The 27,356-nt window shown below is 33.6% G+C and overlaps 1 protein-coding gene across 3 annotated transcripts; it reads left to right on the plus strand.

The window, feature by feature from the left end:
* The first annotated feature begins 1,193 nt into the window (after positions 1–1,193).
* On the plus strand, positions 1,194–26,298 carry LOC111515124 (calmodulin-lysine N-methyltransferase). 3 transcript variants are annotated; one of them, XM_074180280.1, is made up of 6 exons: positions 1,274–1,546; positions 9,908–9,980; positions 22,099–22,414; positions 24,197–24,323; positions 24,380–24,544; positions 25,741–26,298. In XM_074180280.1, coding segments are annotated over exons 1-6 (885 nt in total). In that variant the 5' UTR covers positions 1,274–1,544; the 3' UTR covers positions 25,943–26,298. The 3 variants fall into 3 exon arrangements, with proteins under 3 accessions (XP_023025563.2, XP_074036382.1, XP_074036381.1); XM_023169795.2 differs by lacking the exons at positions 9,908–9,980; positions 22,099–22,414; positions 24,197–24,323; positions 24,380–24,544; positions 25,741–26,298 and adding exons at positions 1,750–1,922; positions 2,419–3,942 and having other exon boundaries at positions 1,194–1,546; XM_074180281.1 differs by lacking the exons at positions 9,908–9,980; positions 22,099–22,414; positions 24,197–24,323; positions 24,380–24,544; positions 25,741–26,298 and adding an exon at positions 2,419–3,942 and having other exon boundaries at positions 1,194–1,546.
* The last annotated feature ends 1,058 nt before the right edge of the window (positions 26,299–27,356 follow it).

Below are 27,356 nucleotides of genomic sequence, written 5' to 3' on the forward strand. Positions count from 1 at the left end.
CCTATGACGTGGAAGTATAGAGAATAAAAAGGTCTCAAAAAGTATTGTTTAGTACATGAGTGTACTTTTTTAACGAATTGTTTGTAACTGTTACCAAAAATAAAAAAAGTTAAAAAGCTTTACAAATAGCTATGCTGAGAAAGGAGTTCGTTGAAAGAAGTTAATTTTGTTGTGAGGGGAACTGTCATGTAAATCCACCACATTTATTTCAAAACAATAATAAAATAAATGCATGAAAACCTATTAATGAACAGAATGGACGAAAATTTATTCATTATTTTTTTATACCAATATAATATTTCTGATTGCTGCAAAAAATCAATCTGAATAATTGTACCCCAGAAACGCTTCGATTCATTTGATCTGACATTATCATTGGAATATTTCATAACCATGAATACGTCCACCCGTAGTGAATTATTATTGACTGGCCTAATAAAATATTCTTGGACTGAATACATCTTCATTCACACCTCAAATATTCAATATGCTTCAATTCATAACGTTTAGACTCAGCTCAGATGATATGTTAAAAAAATCTGTTTTAAAATCTCTTTTATTGTTAATCAGCTGTCGTTAATCAGCTGATATACGAACAATCCACATATCTCGTGACGACATACTAGCTTTTGACAAATGCACAGTTGTATCCCGGATGACAAAAATGATCAAAATATATAAAACATACAACTGTCAACTGTCATTTTCTGGTATGTGAAAATTACACTTTTCTCAATACTAATGTAGGATCAGATCATCATTAACCACACTTTCACTAAAGTATTTAATTCCAATATATGTTTTAATGTCATCCACTTTTTTTTCATGTCATAGTTGACTATACTTAGTTGGACAACTCAACACTATCATTAAAATATTTTGATGTGATATATTTTTTCTGATGTGACGATCAAACTTCTGAATCCAAACATTACATAAATATGTTATATAGGTTATCATATTTCGAAAAAAACCCAAAAAGCCACCATTCATTACCATTGTTCATAAAACAAACTTCAAAAATTGAATTGAATAGTGAATAACATTGAGACAAATTATTTCTTAGTTATTCCTCAGGTTGCCCTGATTTTTATCCGGAATTTTATTTGAGACACTATGTATAAAATATTATTTGGGACGCTAGGGTCATGCTCGCAACGTCACTAAAAGCTACTTCGCTGTGATTGGCTAGAGTTGTTTGAGCTCACCTGGTCAGAAAGTTTAGCCCTTCTTGGTGGTCGAATGCGCCTGAGAAGGAAGCAATGACCATACAATAATAAAGAAGAGAGAAACAATAATAGAGAAGAGAGAACAACGAACAACGTTATTTTATTGTCATGTTCTGGTCATGTATATTTATGAGTGAGTGACAGTTGCGAGTTGTGACGTGATTTGTTGTTTTATTTTTATATGGCTCACATATAAACTTCATCTGATACTTTATTCAATTTCCATTCCATAGTGTTTAGTGTCTGTACATTTAAATCAAAGAAGCACAAGTTACGAGTTACGAGCGATTTGTATTCATCGTTCTACTTTCAAACATGTGAGTGTTTATTTATCCTTGACAACAGTTTCTATAACTAATAAAATTAATATAGACATTTTATATGACTTTATTTTCGGACTGTGCTTATTTAAATAGCTTGTTATTTCACACGTGTTACCATTGTTACATAAATAAAAGCATGAAGGATTGAAATTTGACTCATTATTTTAATTGTTCACTTCATTTGAATTGCCTTTCAGGCAAGTCAGACAGCTTTCCACTCATTAAATATGCTTATTCTATGGACCAATCTAAAGACATATTCGGATTAGATTCTAAATACAATATTGATTTCCAAGAAGTTTTGCGATTTGGCAATGAAAAGAAAAAAGTAGCCCGGCGCCGATGGGCTATTTTGGCAAAAGCATTAAAGGTACATATGCATCACTGTTTGAACCTAAACTTTAGTTTTTGTTTCTGCTTGGTTAACTCTGAAACTGCATGTATTTTGTTTTTTTTAATTGCAAGAATAGCAGAATATAGTTTTTTTCTTCATTTTGATGCATTATTACAGTTTTTCTCAATTCTGAGTAAATTTCCCCTGGTTTCCTTTAGTATAAATCCCTGTGTTTAAAAATTGATTGGCTGTTATACACCAATAATGACCTAGTTACTGATATATTGAATAATTGTCCTATATTTTAAGAACATGAATAATTCAATACTCTCAGGTAAAATTATATATGAAGTACTATTTCAAGAAGAATATATAAGTTTGCATTTTTGGTGAAAACATCTTGTGTTTTTCTTCTTGAAATCATTTTAAAAAATATATTTGAATAATTTTAATGAATGTTGCAACTCAGAATTGATAATTATCCTGAAAAAATGTGTTTGATGTTTTCGAAAAACTAGTTTTTTTTTGACAGAGTCCTTCGGAAAGCCAGCCTTCTAGTCCAACTGATGAATTTTCAGTTCGTCGAATTTCCTCCTTCATGCTCTTGAAAACACAAGAACTTCATGTAGTTCCCATAATGTCACCTGAAAACCAATACTGCGACCAATTCAAAAAACGTACTTGGTATAAATACTCTACACGTGTAAACGGCACAGATTATTTTATAAATGTCGGCCATAGAAATCGTACATTTTCTGCTGAAGACCTAATGGGATTCAATAACACCGGCAATGTTTGTATTTGGCCATCAGAGGAAACCCTCAGCTACTTTGTTTGCTCAAATTTGGGGCATTTCTTGAATAAAAGTGTAATAGAACTAGGAGGAGGTATGTCATGTCTAGCAGGACTTTTTGTAGCAAAGTATGGTAACGCAACAAGTGTTACAGTCACCGATGGTAACAAATTATCTGTTGATAATGTACAAACTACTATCAAATGTAACGAGTTTGACATTGAAGTCAAGTGTCATGTTTTCAAATGGTCTTCGTTTGAACCGAGTTATCAATATGATGTTATTCTATGTGCTGATTGTTTATTTTTTGATGATGCTAGAGCAGATTTGATTGAATGCCTTTGGAATTGCCTTGCCAATGATGGAATTGCCTATATTATGGCTCCAGAAAGAGGTGACACATTAGACAAATTCATATTGCAGTCTGAATCTAGAGGTTTTATTTGTAAGAAGATTGTTAATTACAGTACTGTTGTCTGGGAAAAACGCTTAGCCCTTTTGGATAATTGTGATTACAATGATAATATTCATTACCCTGTACTTATAGAAGTGACCAAATTTTAAGTGACCTTAGTAATTATCGCATATATACCCGTCACAACTTATCATATAAGAGACCATATTCCTTATATATCTAGTCTGATATTCACCTTATCTGTGATAAACAATACCAATTTCCTCTGGATGTCTGTAACAAATGTGAAATATTTGTTATGAGAAATGAATGTTGAAAATGAAATAGAAATTAGAAACGTATTTCTATCAACAAACTTTATGTGTTAGTATGAAACAGTTTTTCAATAGAAGTAACAAATTGACTAAAGCAATGTATTTGAGAAACATTTAAACATGATCAACATATGACAAATGAATAATTCTTATAGCCTCTATAATAGTAAAATAAGCAATGGTATAATCCAGATCATCATATCCTTTGTAATGGAAATAATCGTCATAACACAAGAAATTTGAAAAAAGTCCTGGAAACGGTTTATCGGCAGAAATTATGAGTTGAGGAAATGAAAAGATAAGCTATGATTCATCGTACATTGACATGAATATTTTGAATTTGTCGAAAAACTACCTTTCTATTTCTATCCGTTACAAATTATTTCAAACAATCTCTTTTGAAAACTTTTTAAAATATCAATTGAAAAAGACTTATCTAAAATAACAATTCCTTAAATCAGTGAGTTTTCAAGGCTCAAAGTGGGAGACTTTCCTTTGAAAAGTTGAAACTTACTATGTATGACATGTTATGTTCATTTTATGTTCATGTTATGTTCATGTTATGTTCATGTTATGTTCATTATATATATATATATATATATATATATATATATATATATATATATATATATATATATATGATGTGTTGTTTTTCCGGGTGTTCATCCGTTGTGTACTATTCGATAGTCGACGTTTCGCCATCATCTCAGATGGCATTATCAAGAGAGTTACACCTCTCGAAGCGAAGCAGTAACTCGTCTTGATAATGCCATCTGAGATGATGGCGAAACGTCGACTATCGAATAGTACACAACGAATGAACACCCGGAAAAACAACACATCATATTCCACCATCCGTGAAAACCTACATTGTAATATATATATATATATATATATATATATATATATATATATATATATATATATATATATATATATATCAATTACATAAAGAGATTGTTTAGTATTTTTTATCCAACATTGTCAACATATTTTTGAAACTGCTGTATTCTCAACAGCCCTGAAAATTTCTATTACCCTGAAAATAGATTGGACTATAAATCAAAAGTAGCTGGGTAATTAATTTTCATTCTAATGCCGCTTTTTTGGCAGCCATACAAAGGTTTATATAAACTAGGTTGTCTGTTGGAAAATGTATAAATATCATATCAGTGAAAATGTGATTTCAATGAATATCGTTAATCTATTTTAAGTATCTTCAACAATAATCATGAAATGGTTATTTAAAAAGGTGTTTAACTAGGAAGGAAGTAATCTGGATGTTCTTTTACCTCTGTAAATATTTTACATTAGCGACTATTTGCACAGAACGAAAGTCGGGCTAAGACGAGGTGCGGACGATTGTCCCGCGTTTTTTGTATGTAAAAAAATATTCCAATTAACATAGAAGCGTGTTGTGTTACGTATTTTATATCGTTCGCGCATCATCTCACTCCGACGTCCTTTCTGTGTGAAGCGGCGAATAAGTTGGTGAATATGTTGAAAATATTTGTTAACATGTGTATATAATTCCACCATTATTTTCTGATTTGGGGTTAATCTTATCTGTTCTTTATACTGTTTAAAATTCCTTAGCACGAAAACACAATTTGGATAAAAATTGCTAATAGTGCGGCACTGAAACCTTCATTAAGAAAAATTATTAGTTAATATGAATTAAAAGTGTTTAACCTAGACACCTAGACGTTGTCCTAGCATCGAGGGACGGTATTTTGAACATTCCAAATGAATAATGTTATTCAAGACATTTTGTTAAAAAAAACTCAGATTTCTCTTATATTTTTTTCACTCTTCTCAGATTATAACTAAACTGAAAATGTGATGTTTCCTGATTTTTAATTATAATTCCATTTTTAACAGTTTTGTCAATGTCGAGATTTTCAATGAACGGTTTGATCGATGTTCTGAAAAAAAAAGTTGGCCAGATTAAAGCATATCCTAACTATTTTCAACAGTCACCGACATCTGGCTACAAAATCTTGTTTTCAAGTATCATTTTAATTTTAGCGGATCCGTTTTCGCTAACTTTTGATTGATGCTCATCAATTGATTCATTGGAATAACAACAATATTCAGACTACGTCTGTGGCAAACGGATACGTCAAATGCCAACTTTTCTCTCAACTCAAACTATCTGTTTATATTTTCCTAGCATGTAGATTAAATGAAATGTTCTCAAAGTTATTGTTAGTTTTATATAATATGTACACGGGTAAACATAGTATTTTTGAGACAATATTGTCCCAGATAATGAAACACAAATGTAATGCACATTTGAAAATCGATGTTATGTTACAGCTACCGGACTGAGTCATGGCCAGTGGGAGAAATGGTATCTGCGTGAAGTTTGGGTTGTTAAATTGCATATGTTTATGCAATTCACTTTTAAACTCAATCACTGACTGAATACGGTCTTGAATTTGGATGTTTACGGCTCGAATAATTTAACAGATTGATAACAGATTTCTACACATCTACTGCACATCTCTTTGGCCATGATATAGTCCGTCAGTATTAGGTTATTTCGGAAGTTTTGTCCGTTTTTATGAGTCTACTGTCAACTGTAATATCTCAGTAAATGTCCATTCAATTCAACCGAAATAAGCGACATTTGAATCAGTGTACTTTTGCCAACGTAACTCAAGTCGAATAATTCTGTCAGCATGAAAAGGTTGTACTCAGGATTCGATGAAGTCGACGAAGGCCGTTTTTGCCTGGTATGCCCAGTTCTTTCCCATCTCACGCACCATTTGCGATGGGTCAGTCTTCACCAGGGTCGTCAAATCCTCGTCTTGGATTACTGTAGGTCGACCACTTGTTTTTCAGCTGCAGGAAAACACAGAAAAACCTGCAGCACCACATCATCTGAAGATCTTGACCTGCCAATGTCCTCTCTCTCATAAAACAAAATGTAGGGTGTCTCCAGAGGCTCCAATAAATTCAAACCATCGCCAGAACACTTAGTGACACGACTACCGTCAAACTTAAACCAGTCCGTTTCGTCTTTGACCAAGGCGTAATAATGATCAGATTCAATGCCAGAACCGCAGTGAACAATGACTGCATGAAGATCATAATTATGGTCTGCTAGATTGAAGTGTTCATCTATTTCGAAGCTTCGTAAGAGTTTGGTGCTTCCGTCAGAGGTTGAGTCATGTTTGAAGATCATCATTGTTATTATTACAATGACTGGTGCCTCAGCTATAACTACTTGTTTTCATATAATAGTCACTTAGTTTGGCGCATGTTTGGCAATACAGTTGATCATCACCCGTTTAAAGTTCCATTTACAGATGATTTAACAATAAGCTTTGCACTGACTGGTTATCAGTTATATTAGGAAACTCAAGTTGAAGTTCCAGAAAATCACATTCGTTTTTGCTACCTCTTGAACATTCACTACAAAGTAAACAAGCGAGAATTTTTCTAGCAAAAGATCTACAAATACAAGACGAGATAGATTGTATTGGAGTATTGATTCTGTTATTTTTTTGCTCACAAAGAGTATTCAAAAAGAACCCCAAGAATTCAGAGCGATCCTCATGTTACATTTAATCTCTACCATTTGTAGAAAGTATTTTTTTTGAGTTTCTAAAGATTTGTAATTGTAATCAGGATAATAATATAATAATAATAATGTTCATTTATAAATATACAACAGCACAAGATAGTATTGTAACTTTGTATTAGGTATCATTCCTTTCATATTACTTAGATTATTTCCTACTACTTTCAAACTAGTTTTGTTAACTGTCATCTCCAAATCACCCATTCATTCATATAATGAGCCCTTTTTATCAGAATTATACTGTTGCTTATTTTGAAACCTAAATAACATTTCAAAATTAATTTAATGAAAACATATTTTTTTTAAGATACTTATGAAATTTCAACTGATAGTTCTTCAGAAATAAATATCTAGAATATATGAAATGAATTTAGCATTATTCGTTTGTATTATCAATTTCAAATAAGTCTAATATTGGAAAGACAGATAGTGACTTGTAACAAGTTCGATGTTGGATAAGTTGAGAAATGATAAGATGTAGTATAGAAGCAAAATAAAAATGAGTTATAATCAGAAAATAGTTATTTGTTAAGTTCAGATCTATATATGTAGGGAAGGAGAAAAATTACCTATACACATAAATAATTACATTTTATTCTTACTGTAGTATTGTATATCTCTTTACCTCTTCTCAACTTCTCTATATGTATTTATATTTCAACAAGCAAATTTGGAGTCTTTAGCATAGAACCAAAGAAAATACTTTATCTGCACGCCAGAACTACACGAGATTTTTCGATTATCTCCCGATGATGCCAATGTGACAGGAAAATCTGCGTCGCATTAAAGTATCCTGGTGTGCAGAAAAGTTATGTTGGTCAGACGTATTCCTCTTACTTGATGTAGTAGCAATATACTTTCATGGTAGGTGGGCTGAAAACTTCGTAGGCTAACACAGGGATGGCCCTGCTAGTATTAAACCCATATGATTTTCAGGTAACCCCCATGCCCCCTCCCGGGTTGAGTGCCCTGAAGTAGAAGCTTCCCCCTCGCTCTCCGAGCGGTCCTCAACTTACTGATGGGCACTTCAGCAAGATTGACATCTGAACTTTTTTGGTCAAAAGTCAGCCTTTAGGTGCCATTCTTTCGCGATCGGTAAAAAATGTTTTGTCTGACAATTCCTAACTGAATTTTTGCGTGGGGGCCCCCAAAAACTAACCGGCGGCTATTGTTATTAACGTCGGGCGTTCCTCAGTGAATCTAAGGATAATTGGATCGCGGTCGAGTTGTTCTGCGGTGAACTTGCTGACTTGCGGAGTAGCCTGACGGTGACTCGTGGGGACGCTCGTTGATTCTGCTTGGTCGGCCTTGGATGTTTGTCCCTTTCTCGGAACCTGGAGTCATCCATGTTCAACGCATCGTGTAGATCGCGTAGCGCTGGGTTGTTGTGCGATCTGATTCTATCGAACACGCTTTCTGCGTGTTCTCTCATATACACGTCCACATATTGCGTGTCCAGGTCTAAATCTATTTGGGATATAGTACGGCGCGTTTACGGCGGCACTTACGCTCGCGTTCATAAACGACTGTATCTGCTTCCTGTATGTCTGTGCGCACTGGCCCCAGGCAGTGCAGGCATACAGTATTATGGGCATGAGGACGGTTCAGGTAACCCTAACCTTAAAAAGACACGTGTACAAATTTCACAGCTGCCGGACTATTAGTTTCTCAGATGGGACATTTTCAGTGAAGAAGAAAACGGATAAAGAGGAATTTAGTGTGTTAATAAAGCACTGCTTTTTGGCGAGAAAAAATACCGTTGAGGCCAGGTTTGGCTTGATGGACATTTTTCTGACTTTGCTATTCCACCATAAAAAACTCGAATTTAATCATCGATATGTGACAATGGATGAAACATGGCTCCATCGTTTCACACCAGAATCAAAACTATGGTCATTTGAGTGGACTGCACGTGGTGAACAGAATCCAAAAACTGTTTTTTCTGTTATCCTACGAACTTTCCAGCCCAAATATGTTTTACCCTTAGATATATTTCCTCAAACTGTTTTTATTTTTTGTTTATGAACAACAAGAATCATCAGTAATTAAAATCAATTAAAAATAATGGTGGTTTTTCGCACCTTCTACATTTGAATTTGTGCTGCCTTGAACTTCAAAGTCAATTTGCGCAACGCTGCGCTGGTTAGTTTGATTGCAGTTTCATCATCAATTTTTTGGAAAAATTTGAATTTTTCATGACATGAAAATCTTGAAAGATATTGAGTTACTTTCGAATTGAATTTTATGGTAAATGGATTTCTTGGAAACTCATAATTCTCACTCTAATATTATTGTATTTTTAATTTGGTTGTCAGTTGATCCCCCTAAATATATTACTAGACAATTATTGTGAATCATTCTTTAAAATACCCAATGGATGTGTCAGAAACAAAGAATGATTGAAGTAACATAAAAACATATTCAGTTGTAATATTACAAGGTATTCCAAAATTGGGTATTCATCAGAACATATTACTTTTTGCTCAAATAAGGAATGTTGAAATTGATATTCAAAAAGAAATAGGTGACGTATTGGGTATTGGAAATATAGGTATTTTATAAAATTTTCTTCTGTAGGATTCAAAGAGTGTTGATTTCAAAATGACATTTTTTCCCTTTAAATTAGGTTAGAACGTATTTTACAATATTCCGTAAGATATACCTACTTGCTGTTGTGTTCATTTTTGTACAGCGTAAATAACAAATATCCGAATATTTTTCACGCTGTATTATATTTGTTATAATACCTCTACGTGTACTCAGTATTTTTTTAGAAAAATAGTTCTAGTCATATGTACTTACCTAACTCCAATTCTCACCGTTAGTTCCTAATAACAATGTAAGAATATTGGATTGTTGCCATTAAAATTCAAACAAATTTTCCTGAGTTTCTCTTTCTGTTATTCCCAGGGCAGATTACTGGAAATCCCAAGATAGAAAATATTGTGATTTTTGCAAGTGTTGGATTGCTGATAACAAGCCTGTAAGTATGACTAGTCTTTAAGTAATCTTAAAAAACAAAATTGAAAGCTGAAATCATTTATTTTATTTTGATTATTGGTATACCAAAAATGCACAGACGAAATGTCATTAAATAGGGTAGATATGATTTCTGTGTATTTCCGTTTATCTTAAATGCGCATCGAGAGTTTTGAAGTAGTGTTTCAATTTTCTTTTTCTACACCCGTACTCTAACAATACACTTATATGACCATAATCCGTTTCATAATGATATCCATTATGATACAGATTTTTCATAACGATACAGATTATCAACCAATAGAAACCCATAATTTTTCAATCAAGAATCCTGTTCCTTTGTTTGTCCTAGATTCTAACCTAAGTAACTAATTGCTTTATTTGTCAAAATCAGTTTTCATATTACCTACCTATATTATCAAAATGTCTGAAAACAGCGATATAGAAGGAATACCATCGACTCCAATATTTTTAAAAGATCAGATTAATTACAGTTGTTATATTCAATATAAATATAATTAGAATCTTTATAGTTTTCATATATCCATGATAATACCATTAAGTTTGTGTTTTTTTAAAAAAATATGAGTTAATTACTGTAAATGTGTCCAATACAAATATAATATTTATAGTTTTTCATTATTTATCGGGTTTAGAAAAAATAGCGTATGCAACTCTCATGTAATGGTTAGTAATACACTCGCATATACCATACAAAACTCACCTTCGGCTCGTTTCGTATCCCGGTTAATGCTCGTGTCTTAATAACCATCATTATATGATCGTTGCATAATATACTATTACACATTAGCCTGATAACCTACAGATAGGTGTTAGGTTAGGTTAAGTCCAAAGTGAGTGGGTCTATTCGACCCTCCACCGCAACCCGCAAGGGTTTATTGTGGCCTACACCTATTCACACTTGACAGAATAAACCCAGCTTCTTAACGAAGCTAATTAGTTTGTATGGTGAGTGGTCTTTCAGATCAGATAGTAAGAATACGGCTTTGCCGAACTCTAAAAACCTGATTCGGTCCCCAGCGGGGCAGGCACAAAGTATATGCTCTGCTGCTTCATCGTTATCAGAGACAGCTGATACAATACAATACTTTATTTTCCCTGAGACTTTTTTGCAAGCACATACACAGTAAAGCAGTGGTCGCCAACCTCTTCAATGTGTTGAGCTACTTTGTTAATTTTGGAATAAACAGCGAGCTACCCACACGGAAGCCACGTAACGCAACGTAAATGAAATAATCCACAGTTAATTTATCATTATATGTATTTATTTCACTATTTAACTGGTAATACATAATACATAGATACTAATAATAAACTAATAACAAAATAACTAATATTACTAGTACGTACTTGTTCATAGCTACATTCCTACCTATCAAACGAAGGTGTTTGAAAAATAAACACAAACTTTTATCCAGCCACAACGGCATGCCACGTATGATTTAAAAATAGTTAATAATAACAACAAAAAAGTAACGCACTATCATGAACATAAACATTGAAAAATAAAAAAGCACGTTCAATGAGAAGGCTGACACTCAGACTCATCGATAATTTTTTTAATGTTTGCAGTATAATTTGATGCAGCCATTCGAATACAATTATCCAAATGTTCATCTGTAAGTCGATTGCGATATTTGTTTTTAATAAACTTTATATTGGAAAAAGAAGATTCACACAGATAGGTTGAACTGAATAATGCTTGCACTTTCAAGGCAACACGGCATAAAACTGAATATTTGTCTTCACTTACAATAGGCCAGATACATTCAGTACTTGAGACTAACGATTTTAAGGCTAAATCATTTTGAAACTCAATGACTTCCATTTCTGTTGCAGCGATGTATTCGCCAAAGTTCTGCATAACACAAGTTGCAAACTGTTGGATATCAATTTCCATCAAGGATGAAACAACAAACTGCGCTACTAAAGCCATTTTATTGAAATCCTTAAAACGATTTTTGAAGTTATTCTTCAGGGTAGAAATTATTTCTACATGATATTTGTTGTCATAGAGTTCTAATGGATTTTGAGATATTTTTTCTGAAAGAATAGGAAAATGCTTGGCATCGCTGTTAATTAGGTTTTGTTCCCAAAACTCCAGCTTTTTGACAAATGATTTTATATCAGAAATCATTTCCGCTAGTTCTTTGTCTCTCCCCTGAAGCTGCAAATGTAATGTCCACGAGAAAACCAAAATCTCTAAGCCAGATTGAATTTTCTAGTTCCGGAGTCGGTTCATCGCGTTGTTTGAAAAATTGAACTATGCCAGATAGGACATCATTAAAACGTTTCAGCACCCGTCCTCTACTTAACCATCTGACTTCAGAATGAAGGAGTAGGTCCCCGTATTGACAGTCAACTTCATCGGCCAAGGTTCTGAATAATCTTCTTTGTAACGCTTGAGCTCTAATCTTGTTCACTAACGTGAAACTAACGTTGTTTAGTTTCAGGAAATTTCCACATAATGCTTGCTGATGGATAATGCAGTGGTAACAGAGAAATTGCGGAAAAGTTTCATCTTTACGACATAACGCCACCAGACCCTTATCACAACCCACCATAGCTGGAGCGCCATCGGTTGTCAAGCCTACCATTTTCGATATTGGAATTTTCTCGGAAGAAATAATATTTTTTTAATGAGAAAACAACTCATGTCCAGTAGTGTGTCCTTTCAGTGGAATGAACTTTAAAAGATCTTCTTTAATCGTAAAATCACTAAAAACCATCCTGACGAACACGGCCATCTGGGCAGTGTCAACGACATCTGTTGATTCATCCAGTTGAAGTGAAAAATAAACACACTTATCTAAGTCAGTTCTTAACTGTAAAAAAATATCATTGCTCATTACTTCTACACCTCTCATCACTGTATTAGCAGAAAGTTGCATAGATTTTTATAGCTGAAACTATCTCGTCTTTATTTCTAAAGTTGGCAAATAACGAATCACCAGCTTCTAAAAACGCCTGTTTTATCATTTCCCCGTCTTCATAAGGTTTCTTTTTTTGTGCAATTATCTGGGACACACGGTACAATGCTTCAGTTGCAGCCTTATTTTTGTCGACTGTTCTTAAAAATATTGATTGTTGTCCAATTAACTGCTTTTTTTAACTGTTTCAGTTTCTCCTTTCTGGCGGCAGAATGTAGTGGGAATGATTTTTCAAAATTAGAATGTACAGTTTTATGATGTCTCTCAATATTTCCTTTTTTAGCAACGGAGACCGAAGTATTACATAACAAACACACATTTTTATCTTTAACTTCTGTAAAAAAGTATTGTTCTTCCCATTCCGAATGAAAGTGGTATGTCTTTACCTTCTTACAACTGCTTGCTATAATATTATTTTCGTTGTTCTCTACTAACCCAACCGCTGGACGTTGGTTACGCGTTCAGTTTTAAACTAAGCGCAATGTCGCCGCGCCGTGCGTATTTATCCCGTTCAAAGCAATCCAGATCGTTCTCGAACACTAACGCGCTGGTCCGGCTGGTCGGTTCTAGCCGATTCTAGCTTGATGGCGTCAGCGGCAGATCGCTCGCCGCAACGTTGCCGCTGTTTATGTTTAATATTATGACAATTAGATTTTTTTGTGGAATTTTCGGAAGCTTCTCTGATTTTTGCAGTTTGTATTTTTTAAATTAAAATCGTTGTGAGAGCTACCAGAATTGCTTCCGCGACCTACCGGTAGCTCGCGATCGACAGGTTGGCGACCACTGCAGTAAAGAATGAGTTGAAAAATATCAAGTGATAAAATATGGAATATACATAAAAAAGAATAAATTAATAGCAGATATAGAAGATAATTATATAAAGCAATTAAAAAAAGAACATACTGTAAACAGTAGAATAGTAAACAAGCAAACAATAGTGAAGTCAAGCAGCCAGATCAGTTTGAAAATATTCATCAAGGGAATAAAAGGCATTTTTGTAGAGAATACTTTTAACGCTATTTGAAATTCATGGGATTTGAATTTGAAATTTTCTTAATAAATGTTGGAAGTTTATTAAATATTTTTATAGACATAATATTAGGTCCGTTCGATACAGATGTTAATTGGTGTACAGGAACTATCAGATTATAATTTTGCCTGAGAGTATAACCAGCAGCTATGCGGATAGTATATCTTTGCTGAAACTCGTGATAATGATTCTTAATGTAAGTGACACAATTTAAAATATACATGGATATCACATATAAAGTTTGTAACTGCTCACAAGAATCACTATATTTTTCAAAACACATGGTTTTTAGTATCTTTTTTTGAGCAATCAACAGATCATTTAATTTGCTGCAGTTACCGTAGCAGACTAAGCAATAATTTAGCCTTGAGTGAACATAGGCATAGTAGTAGCTTAATAAAATATAAATGGGGACCGAATTTCTGAGATTCCGAATAACGAAACAATGCTTGGATAATTTAATAGAAATAGAGTCAATATGATCATTCCAGGATAATTGGAAGTCAATGTTCAACCCTAAGAATTTGACTGATTTTTTCTGCACAATAGATTTAGTATTAGCTCTAACCAATATACTGCAGTCCATTTCTCTAAGCGAGAAAACAATGGTATTATAATTATTGCTATTTAGTACGAGGCCGTTTCTGGCGCAGTAATTAAGCATATTAGCAACTGCAATATCAGCCTGGTCAGATAACCCTTCACAAGAAGTAGAACTCAATAAGAAAGACGCGTCATCAGCAAACTGTACAGTACAATGATGTTGATTAATGTTAGAGATGTTGTTGACGAATAAGAGAGAGAGTAGTAGGGCCCAGGACACTACCTTGGGGAACACCTGTTAAGATGTTACGATTTTGAGAATGATATATTCCCGATTTGAGCCTAACCTTAACAGATTGTGATCTGCCAGTCAGATAAGTCTTAATCCATTTTAGACTTTGGCCGCGAACTCCAATATCATAAAGTTTACGAGAAGAAGTTGATGGTATCAAATGCACGTGACAAATCAAATAGAATACTGAACGATTTTTCGCCATTTTCAAATTTTATTGACCAGAGAAAGAGTAGCATCTTGAGTTGATAAACCAGATTGGAATCCATATTGGCTCTTTGCGAGTAGGTTATACTTTTTACAGAAGGATACAAGTTTGTTTAGATAGGATTTTTCGATAATTTTTGAAAATGAAGACAGCAATGCAACACCTCTGTAGTTGGTGATTAGGCGCTTATCATTTTTCTTGTGGAAAGGAACTACAATAGCATGTTTAAGACACAAGGAAAATGAACCCTCAAGGAAAGAGAGAGTAAGTAGGTATGTAAGTGGTTCAACATTCCGCAACATTCAACAAGACTCTGCCTGGTAATTCATCAATGCCACTAGAGACGATATGGACTTGCTGATATCAGGAAGTTCAGTTTCGTCTAAAGGATGAAGAAAAAAAGAGTTTGTTTTTATATCGTGATGATGTTCACCATCAGGCTCAGTATCATTGATTAGAGAAATTACAGAGTCAATGAAATAATCATTAAAGACTTGAGGAATTACAGGACCACCATGAAGCCGAGTTCCATCATCAGTTTAAAAATAATTCGGCAACTTTGGATTTGTTATCAGCTACAAGAAATTTGTTACTGAAGTATTCTTTTTTTGAATGGTCAATTTATTTTTCTATGATTCTTCAACATAATTTTGTATTGCTCATTAACGATTTCATCACATTGAGTTCTGTTCAGATTAAAAACATCACGAAGAAGTATAGGCTCAGTGTCATTCATCCTCTCAACACGGATATACACACCTTAGGATTAAGCCATCGTTGGGATGCGATTCAGTTAGGGAATAACAGAACCACAAGTGATTCTGTCATTCCGGTATCCAGCGGGGCTACGTGGAAGCAGGCATCCGATGGCCGGTTTGCTCAACCCCCACATCCCAAGTCAATGCACTCGCCAAAAGCAGCAGGCAGTGAAAGATGAAAAGGGACAGCCAATCCGCCACACACAGATACAAATAGGTGTAGTGGAACTTCAAATAGGGGTTTTTTAAGTTCAGCTGGGTTTCGGAAAAATTTGTGGGTTCGACAGAGGATTAAATGAGGCAATTCTAGCGAATGCAGTTTATTCAGTGATGACTGGGGATTGAACAGAGATGGAGGATGTAATAATACTTAAGAATTATAAGCACTTCTCATTGAAGCTAACGCATAGTCAATTCCATACAACTCACCTCAAATCAGGTCAAACATCAATATTTGTTATAAATATCTTTGTTGGGCAACCTAGGGCTTTCAACACTTCAAATCCTTGCATCAAAAGTAATTCTTCAATCTAATTTACGCGTTTTTAGGTTCGCTGTATTTTTTTTTATCCAGTTCAAAAACTTTTAACGTTATGTTCTTGCATTTTAACGTTATGTTCTTGCATTTTAACACTCCTACCGACATCTCTAGGCGAAACGTTCCTTTTAAAATTCGGAGGTCAGGTTAGATGTTGAGGGAAGATAGTTTTTACAAAAGTAAATATTCAAAAATACGTTCCTTTTAGAGTTTGGTGGTCAGGTAAGATGTTGAGGATACATAGTTTTTTTAAATTCTAAAGTAAGGTTAGAATGAGTTAGGTTAGGTCGGGTTAGGTTAGGTTGAGTAAGCATGTGACAAATTATGGAATTTCAATCTAATTTCAAGGAACTTGGCAATACGTGAATGAAAACGGATAGAAAAAAGTGCGATGATATGGAAAAAGATGTGTTGAATAAAGAATATGTGAGTTTCAAACGTTTATTGCTTAAAAAAAGGTAAAATATGACATCATACAAACTTTAACAGGCTATATCTCGAAAACTAATTGAGTCTATCACCATAGAAAAAATCGCGAAAATCCGTGAGTATCCCATGAGGTAAAATTTAGCCTGCATCGTGATTTTAATTTGACAGATGTACCTTATTCAACAAGATGGCCGTTATCAATTGTCAAAGTTCTACTAGTTGGAAGACCCTTTAGATAGATAGACATATTGAATTTTTTGAATTGAACATATGAAAACTCAAGTCAGTAAGATAATAAATATATAAATGTGAAATATAACAAAAGAGTATCACAGATTTATCAATTCGTGTGACTACATATTTGTATAACTGAGCGTGTTAAAAAAGAAACATGTAAAACAGATATAAACGCATTTGTCTGAGAGATATAAGTATTAAAATACAATAACATCGCCTATGTCATGTCTATAGTTGTAAAGATTATGGAAATTATCATAAAAATTCTTACACAACAAATCGGAAACTAGATTCTCAAAAGTATGCTGTCTGTATTCTTCTGTGGTTGTCAGTGGTAAATGATGGTATAATTTGATGGCCATATAGCGTGGACCTCTTTATGCATTTCTTAGTCCATGTTTCTGAAGAATGATGTTCCTGTTAGGTCTAGAAAGTACTCTTGAATATTTTTATGAATGGTGAAATTTTCATTATTGTCATACACCAAATAATATAAATCCCATACATAGAAAGTAATTTATAACTATTGAAAATATCACAAAAGTCTGTGAAGTTCATGTTCAGCATACTCTTTATTATACATGTTTGCATAATGAAAATGCAACTCAAGTGAGTACTTCCACCCCCGAGCATAACTCTGTATTTATGGAACTGATAGATAGTTTTATAATATGCTGTTCTTAGTGCAGCTGTATTCAAGTGACTTATTAAAATTCTAATTGCATAATATTTGCTAGCAAGTTTAACCATTAGATGCCCAATATGGTCTTTGAATTTGTAATCTAGATAGACCCCTAACATTTTTGTACATTATTCCGTGTTAGAAATCACACGTTCAATACATTGTCCTCCCCTTTATTTTTTGAACGGGTCAACTCAAAAAATTGAAACTTGGGATAATGAAATTAATGCATGAATAGTTTATTTTGAAGTGAAATTGATAGAAGAAACTTTCAAGATGGGAACTGGGCGCAATCTGGGAAAAAAAATAAATGGAAAAGGGGGTCTTGTGACACATCATTTTGAAGATCATGACGCATTCTTCACAACCCTAGAATATGAAGTCAATATCTTCACCTACTACAAAATTACGGAAAAATTCTCACAGATTAGCATGAGTCCATTCGTGTATCGAAAAATAAATCAAAATCATTGTGACAAAAGATAAAACGCCCGCGATAAAACCTCTAACCGTTTCAACAACTATTTCATTAGCATTTCCGTTAGTAACTGATGAAGTTCTGATTTCAGAAACTTTCCAGTTTCTCTAAGATGTTTTCTGGCTATAGTCACGCAAAAATATGTTTGGATGCCACTGAATATAAACGTTTGGGCTCCGAAGAACTCAATAGTAAAATCATTACAGAAAACTCCGCTATTCAAAAAAAAGAAAACAATTCTGGTTGAAAATTGAAGATTTATCTCTATCAAATTTATACTTTCTTAAGGCACCGAGATTTTTTTAATGATTCGCAATTTGGTTTTTGCAGAAATCATTCTACAACTTGGGCTGCCCTCAATGTAGTGATAAATGTAGTCGAGGGCCTTGAATAAGGTAATTACACTAGTTACGCTTAGTGACTTATCAAAAAATCAGAGAACAGACTTCCAAACGTGACAATTTCTGTCTTGGGACACCTATTTTTCGAGCTTTTCGACTTTTCCAATACGTTTTATTCCATTAAAAACCGCATGGGAGCTGACGCCCACTTCTTCCGCCATTCCATGCACCTTTTGTGATGGGTCAATCTCCACCAAGGTCCTCAAATCCTCGTCCTGGATTACTATAGGTCGACCAGTTCGAGGATAACCTTCGAGGCAAAAATCTCCGGAACGAAATTTCGCAAACTAACGTCAAGCAGTGCGTTCGTTAACACTATCATCGTCAAATGCTTGGTTAATTTTGCGGGCTGTTTCGGCAGCGCATTGGTTCAATTTGAATTCGCAGAAAAAAATTGTCCGAAAAGCGCTCAACGACATCATCTGGTAATAAGCTGAAAAAAGACAAGAAATTGAAATTTGGAAATAAATGAACAACATGTATGTATAGAGTATAAAATTCTCTATCGATCAGTATACAGTGCATTTCTTTAATGACCCCCTCTTTATTTTATGAACGGGTCAACTCAAAAATTGAAATTTGGGATAATAAAATACTTCATTTTGAAGTGAAAGTGACAGATGAAACTTTCTAGATGGCGACTGGGCGCCATTAAATGAAAAGGGGGGTCTTGTGACACATCATTTAGTAGCTCCTGACGAATACTTCACAACCCTAGAATATGAAGTCAATATCTTCACCTACTACAAAATGAAAGGAACATTTAATAATTTCCTGAAGACAAACACATTAATATCGATATTTCTAGAAATATTCCTTTTTATTAGCCATATGGCAATTCCAACAACCCGATAAGGTTTGTTAAGTGATTTTTTGTTTATAAAAACGACAAAAAATGTCAGCACGACAATGAACATCATTGTTCAGTTAGAATATTCTCATTTAATTTTCGGTTTTACTAGTAGAAAGGTAATACGTCAACAATCCCTAAAATTGAAGGGATTTTTATTTACGGTGCGACGCGCAACTTTCACGATACCAAAAAGATTTTCAATGAACGTTTTCCGAATCATCCTATCTGTAGAAAATATATGAGTGAGGGAACTTGTATCCAAATTCACAACTACCCGTAGTGTACATAACAAAAAGTCCCCAGGTCATCCGTCCATTCCGGAAGAACAACAAGTGCTAATAATCAGTGGGACGGTAGTAAATCCTGAGCAGTCTACTTATTCCGTCGCGAATGTTCGTGAGGTGTCTCCTTCTACCTACTTTTGAAGAGGAACAGGTATCATCCATATGAAATAAAAATGGTACACCACTTAACTGAAGATGACCCTGATCGAAGAACAGAATTCTGCGAAATCTTGACGGAAACCATTGCAAGGCATCCTACCTATCTCCACAATATTTGTTTTAGTGAAGAATGTACATTTTTATAAACATCAATGCTCACAGACAAAATTGCCGTTATTTGAGTGACACCAACCCTCACGTTTTCCGCAAAACACATACCCAATATCCAGAAAAAATTAACGTTCGGGCAGGATGATTGGGAAACCATATTGTAGAACCTCTATTTATTGATCAAAATTTACCAGGGGAACTGTATTTGAATATGCTGGAAACTACTGTTGACCCTCTCATCACTGAAATCGTCGAAGCAAATCATAATGAATTCGATATGGATATTAGGTACATTCCAACGAGATGGAGCACCACCACATTACTCCAGACAAGTAAGAAGCTATTTTGATACTACATTTCCCGGTCGTTGAATTGGCCGTCGAAGTGCTACAGAATGGCCAACCCTCTCGCCAGACTTGACACCTTTGGACTTTTTTAATGGGGCTATTTGAAGCATAAAGGTGTACGAAACTGAACTTACTTCAATATTGGATATACGGCAGAGAATAATAAATATTTGTAGAGATATTGACGTTACTGTATTCGAAAACGTTCGGCGTGAAATATCGGATATACTGTTCATATGTCAAGAAATTCAAGGCACCCATTTCGAGCATCTTCTGAACTGACCTCAAGCTTATTACCTTATAATACATAGTTAAATGTCAGTGTATTTAGGCAATTATTAAAAGTTCTGCCATTTTGTAGCGGTTGAAGACATTGCCATTATATTCTAGAATTGGGAAGTATTCGTCAGGAGCTTCAAAATGATGTGTCCTAAGACCCTCCTCTCCATTTAATTTTTTTTCCCAGATGGCGCCCATCCGCCATCTTGATTGTTTCATTTGTCAATTTCACTTGAAAATAAAGTATTCATGCATTAATTACATTATCCCAAATTTCAATTTTTTGAGTTGACCCGTTCAAAAAATAAAAGGCGTGGACATTAAAGAAATGCACTGTATACTACGTCACAGTAGAATAAATATTTATTGAGATATGGAGCTACGAACATGTGACATTGAAACGGACAAAACTTGTAAAACAACCTAATGAATTTTCAAAAAAAAAAAAATTATCAAAAGTCTTGCGGCCCACTTCATTCTCAACATTTCTACATTTCACAAGTTTAATAAATATAAACTAAATTAATTGAAATATAAGAGTACCGATAGTAAAAAATGTCTAGTTTCATTTATACGATATTGTTTCGAATTTCATGATTCTGTTTAAGTTGTATTTGAACTGTTGAATGTTGAAAACTCTTCCTTCTTGAATATCAACAAAAAAAATCAGCTCCACAAAATATTGTTTTTATTAACCAACGCTGAATCTTTAAAAAAAAAATATGTGTTTCCGTTAATCAGCTGTCGCCCCCATACGAACGACAACTCTCAGAAGTTGACAAACTTTTGGGAAAGAAAGTTTTTGGCTTTCTACTACTCCATCTGATACAAAAAAATGGATGAGAGAATCTTCCAAAGAAAGGAAGGAAGTAATCAATTTGAAAATAAGTAACTCTATACATGGATGTGTAGATCATGCAAAGAAGTAACTTTCAGACACAAACTGAAAGAAAGTCCTCCTGAAACAGCTACTTTCATATAAACATTGAATTACACGAAAGAAAAAAAAATCTTTCGAAACAAATACTTCTATATGAACACTGAATTATACAGAAGATACTTTTCTCTATTCAGTTTGTATAGCTGAATAGAAACTGAAACTGAATAGAGAAAAGTATCTTCTGTATAATTCAGTGTTCATATAGAAGTAAGTATTTGTTTCGAAAGAATTTTTTTTCTTTCGTGTAATTCAATGTTTATATGAAAGTAGCTGTTTCAGGAGGACTTTCTTTCAGTTTGTGTCTGAAAGTTACTTCTTTGCATGATCTACACATCCATGTATAGAGTTACTTATTTTCAAATTGATTACTTCCTTCCTTTCTTTGGAAGATTCTCTCATCCATTTTTTTGTATCAGATGGAGTAGTAGAAAGCCAAAAACTTTCTTTCCCAAAAATTAATCACTCCTAAAAATATAACCCTTTCAAATCAAATTGAGAAACTTGTGCGAGCTAAGGACTAACGAGGTCTTACCTTTTAAAGTGTGTTCCTTTTATTATCTTCTGAATTTTAATTGATGAAATTAACGTGGAAAAAATTTCAGAGCGTGGAATTTCACGAAAAGGGCAGAAGACATCAAGAAAATGTCAAGAAACGTCTTAGGAACATTACCAAGTCCAGTGCCAAGACACAGAGAGAATCTGAAAATGTGGACAAAGCTATCAAGAAAATGGAAGCGGCGGCCTTGGCAGCGTATCGAAAAGACTTTGAAAGCAATTCTGTCACCGATTTGACTTCAATTGCCATAAAAGAAAAAATGAAAAATGAAAGCTTAACTTTGAGCGAAGACAGTAAAACAGTTTGGCATGAAGCTAAATCTAAGGAGGGAAACACGTATTATTGGAATACTTTGACAAATGGTAAAATTTCCCATTTTCCATCAATTTTATTAGACATTTTATGTCTTCATGACAGTAACTTATAAATTTGCGATTTTTTCAAATCTGTTGTTTTTTAATATCTTAAACAACGTTAGAAACATTTTTTTAAATTGAATTTCAAATTTCAAAACATCTTTCAAATAAGCTCAGTAACTTTCTTCTTAATTTGTCCTATGTTGTATCTTCCACGGTTCCCGACAGTGGCGGGGTGCGCCCCCCTCCTTTGGAAGCAGAAAATGTTTACTTATGGGGCTTAAGCTAGTCCTACACTCTTCCTTATCTTGAACACAGAGAATATGTTTTTCTATCGATTCCTATCATGGTATCTTCTTAGGGGTATTGGTCATATTCATTCATTAATCTTGAGGCAGTTTATTTTAGAACCATAGAATTTTCTTACATGTTTAATAAAAATATGTCAAATTAGGTATGACGTATGCCAATCAACTAAAACCAAAAGAACAAAATGAATAATTATCGGCTAACTGGACCAGGATATCTTCTTGTTTCTGTTACACAGGGTGTTTCTAAAGTACTGTGTGTTTTGGAGATATGAGGTGTTGAAAGTGGGAGCAAAAAGTTTCTTTTTGTAGAAGTCTCAAAAAATACAATCTTCATATCTTAATTTCATGGACATAGATGTCAGCAATACCAAATTAATAGTGTAACTTATATAGTTTCACCTATAGTAAGTGAGCATACTTGAAGACTGGCTATAAATCAAATCATCTAAAGTTTAAGGGAACAACTGCCGAAATCGATTTTCAATTATTGGAACGGGCACACAGTTATATCGCCAAAAGCATATGCAGGAAATTTTTTGTGAAGATTCCTGCACTGACGCCTGTCGGATATAATCCAACGCCCTTCATGGTATTATCCAGAGGAGTAGTTGTTTTCTTATAGGTGTCAGTCCATGAACCTATTGTATAGGCAAGTGAAGACTGGCCTGAACCAATTGTTCCTTTAGATGATATAGGAATATAGGGAGTTTGGGAAAATGAAACTTCAATAAGTGATCAACTCATGTGCGTTTAGTACGACATGCCAACAAGGTGAAAAATTATCTTTTTGTACCATTTGATGGTTTTTCTGTCCAGATTCAATCAAACATTGTAACGTGTCAGTACGATCTACTGCACCCATGTTATTATAGTTAACAATGACTTTTTTCAGTGGCGACAATCGTGTGTGGAAGGTACTCAATGAAATCACCTCTTGTTAATCTTGCCATTTGAGGGCTAGAAGATTCTTCGAATTGTAGGCCTCTGTTTTGCCACTATTTAGTTTTTCTGTCATTTTTGATTTTTTTTCACAGTACCACGCTTATTTTTTTCTTTGACCACAATGTTTCGAAGCAATTTGAACTTGTATACCAGTTGTCGGTTTACACCGTATGCATTCATGCAATTTTCCATGAGAGTCAAAACTATGTTGTCAGATATACCCACGTCATCACACATCTCTTTGATATCACTTTCTGCACCACAGTGTATAATGAAATTGAGGATATATTCAGTTTCGCAGCCACTTAATACCAAAAAATTTGATACAAGAACTGTCATTTTGTGTATATCATTGTTATTATTGTCAACAAAATGTAAATTTCGTAGTATTTGTTAATTATAATCTCTTGAGAAAATCTGTGCAAATATACACGTTTATAGCAAATAATATTTTGATCAATAATCTTAAGTTTATTCGTGAGTCCATTCAGCAATCGGTAGTTTTTCCTATAACTTTGTTTTGCTTTCCGTTTAGAGTCCGTTTGGGAACCGCCAAAAGAAGGTTATCTAAGTATTAAAGAACAACGAGAACAAAAAGATTCGGAAACAACAAAACAGTTGAAAGAAGTAGATAAGTATAGAAGAACAGAGGCGTTGCAGAGGTAAGTGTCAACCTAGATATTTCTGTGTTTGAGATTCAACGGTGTCGTTTATTTAGGATACAAGTTCAAAAGATGGAGGAAGATGAAGAGAGGGCAAGATTAGCTCGAGAAAAAATGAAGGAAAGGAGAGTGGTGGATGATATTCCAGAACCTGTCTACGGACCAATCATTGATCCTGGTAAAAATGATCCTTATGGAAAATGGCAAACAGTTAAGGAAGAGTAAGTAACATATATCGATGGCAATGAAAGGCATTGAAAAAAATAGTATGGCCTTGAGTCATAGTTTTGTGAGAAAAATTAAATGGAGTAATAGTTATTCTTTGAAAGACATTTATTTGTGGAGGACTCGATACTTCCTACTATTTTTTTTTGGGTAAATAAGTACTCTTCAGAAAAATAGAAGTTGAAAAATTACTGCATAATATAAATCACAGAAGAGTCCAATTACTTGGTAACTCATCGTATTAATAAATTTTCATAACAAATTGAAATAATCAATTGAAAAAAATTAAATATTGATACATAGCTTTCTTTAGTGGTCGACGTTTAGGAAAACAATCTTTCGTTTCCAAAACCTGAAATTCACTATAAAACTTTTGACACAAATTGTGATAACTATAATTCTTTTGACATACGTCATATGTTGTGTAAGGTTATGTAGGTACCCAAAAACAGTAGGAAAGGGCAATAGTTGTTTATCTACTTGCAAATCTAATCTTTATTTTAATCTTTTTTTTTTCACTGACATATTCTAACTTAGAATGGATCTGACGTGAACCTTCCTCCCACAGACCAGGATTTTTAAACTGTTCATGACTTTTCATGTCACAATTCAAGTTGACATCTTGGAGAATCCATTGATGAGCTAGTTCAATAATATCAGTTCTGGTGTGTGAGAGAAGTTTTCCGTTAGATATGATGAATCAACAAATTTTATTGGCAAAATAAAAATCTGGTTGATTCACCTTCTATTGTTACCAACTCGCATATTCAAATTACGATCGTACATAGGTATAGGGTCTTTCATCAAGCGTACTATCTTCAGAACTCCAGAATTCATTAACTTTTTGTAAAATATGTTTACCAAATGTCAACTTTTGATCAACATCTCTGCAGGTCTGAATCTTGAATATCATAGAAATTTTAAATGTCTTATTTCGAGAATAACCTATACCTTCACATTTTCCTTCGTTAAGTTTCAATTCATTACAACTATACGAAGTATCCAGAAATTCCAGCTGATACTGAAGATTTACACGATCACTCAGATCATTGATTACCTATAATCTACTAGAATCATCCTATAATCTACTAGATTATAAGCTGATTCTAGATTATTAAAAGGTGAATAAGTGTAACCCATCTAGCCTTATTTCATCTACTAATTAATTCTTCAAAAACCGATTTTTTTTCAGAAAGGTGGTTGATTTACAACTTCCCGTACTGCAAGAGCAGTTTGAGTGTCCAGTAGTTTATGAACCTGAACCAGTCAAAAAGGAATTTAAAGAAAGAACAGTAGAAAGTCTAGATACATGTGAACAATCTTCTACATTTAAGAAAAGAAAAATTATTTCAGGAGCACAGAGAAATACTAGAAAAAGATTGGAGGAAGATTGAATCTATAAACTTGTATAAAAACACATTTCCCTTACCAGAACAGAATACTGACTCTCGACACGTTATTCTATAACCAAGTTAGCATCATCAGGAGTTGATTAGAATTAAAGTGGACCGTATTTTGTTCTGGTGTGGGAAAATGTGTTTAATAGATTCATTTAATGAGGAGGTTCAAATTCTACCCAATCAATAATATTTGTTTTTGGGTTAGAATGGCCGAAGTGAAGACTGTTTGCAAAATACCTGAAGAATAATATTAAATGATGTTTAATAACATTTTAAGTTATGGTAACAAGTTGTGACAAGTGAATGCTGAAGAAGAATAATTGTAAAATAAAAATCAAATGAATTATCAACTTTGTTTTTATCCTCATGAATTGATTAAAAGAAAATATTTTAATACCATTTTATAATTTTGTGACTCGTAGTACACTTACACTTGTAACTAAAACTTGGTTGTTCACAAAATATATTTGCCTCGAAAATGTAAACTTCGACTTCGAAATCAGGACGTTTTTCACAAAGTGTAACATAAGCACTCTTAATTTTGAGTAAATACTGTATTATGGAAATCATGTTATAACCATTATTGAATTAAATCGAGAACTGTAAGCCCTAACATCAATGATGATTGGTTACTGGGAGTTTATTAATTGTTTGATGGTATATGGATATTTTACATGACGTTTATAAATTATTTTAGTAATGTGGGGATAGTCTAGCAGAAAATACTCTAAAAAGTAAGTAATCACTCAGAACGAATTAACACTCTTTTTATATTGTAGAAACCAACGAACATGAAATAATCAACATTATCAATGAACTTGAAACACTATCATACGAACAGGAATATTTACAAAATTATTCGAAATAATAAAACTTATTTTCAAAGGAGGAGAAAAAAGTTATGTGGAAAAATATCGACCAATTACACTCATATCAACATTAGCGAAATAATTGAAAACATTTTGAAATCTAGAACAGATAATTATCTGATGAAACAATTTTTTGTCTACCAAACAATTTGGGTTAAAAAAAAACTTTTCAAGGAATAACCCAAAAATCGTTTGAATTATGTCAATGATAGTGTACAAGTTCAAATTGAATATGGGTTCAGTGATACAAAATTGTGTGAATATGGGGTTCCACATGGCACCGTTTTAGGACCCTTACTTTTCAATATATGCTTGTCATATATATGCTTGTCATATATATGCTTTCACTAGTAACTAGAGGAAAAATTCACACTATTGCTGATGATCCCGTTATTTTATATACCGTTGAAACTTAGACTGAATTGAAAACCATTATTCTAGAGGATTATGAAAATATTAGTCAATGATTTGACAATACATTTTGATAAATAACAATTCATTTCTTAGTCTAGGCCTCTCAAAATTACCAATAATACACA

This window comes from Leptinotarsa decemlineata, unplaced genomic scaffold (assembly GCF_025532065.1).
Source record: "Leptinotarsa decemlineata unplaced genomic scaffold, Ldec_3_MD MMD2_tig00026294_RagTag_RagTag, whole genome shotgun sequence".
Classification (NCBI taxonomy): Eukaryota; Metazoa; Arthropoda; class Insecta; order Coleoptera; family Chrysomelidae; genus Leptinotarsa; species Leptinotarsa decemlineata.

Excerpts from the sequence above, each read along its gene's own strand:
- LOC111515124 (XM_023169795.2), top strand. The coding sequence starts at position 1,791 with ATGGACCAATCTAAAGACATATTCGGATTAGATTCTAAATACAATATT. Across the intron at positions 1,923-2,418 it reads TTTTGGCAAAAGCATTAAAG|AGTCCTTCGGAAAGCCAGCC; the intron begins GTACATATGCAT and ends TTTTTTTGACAG.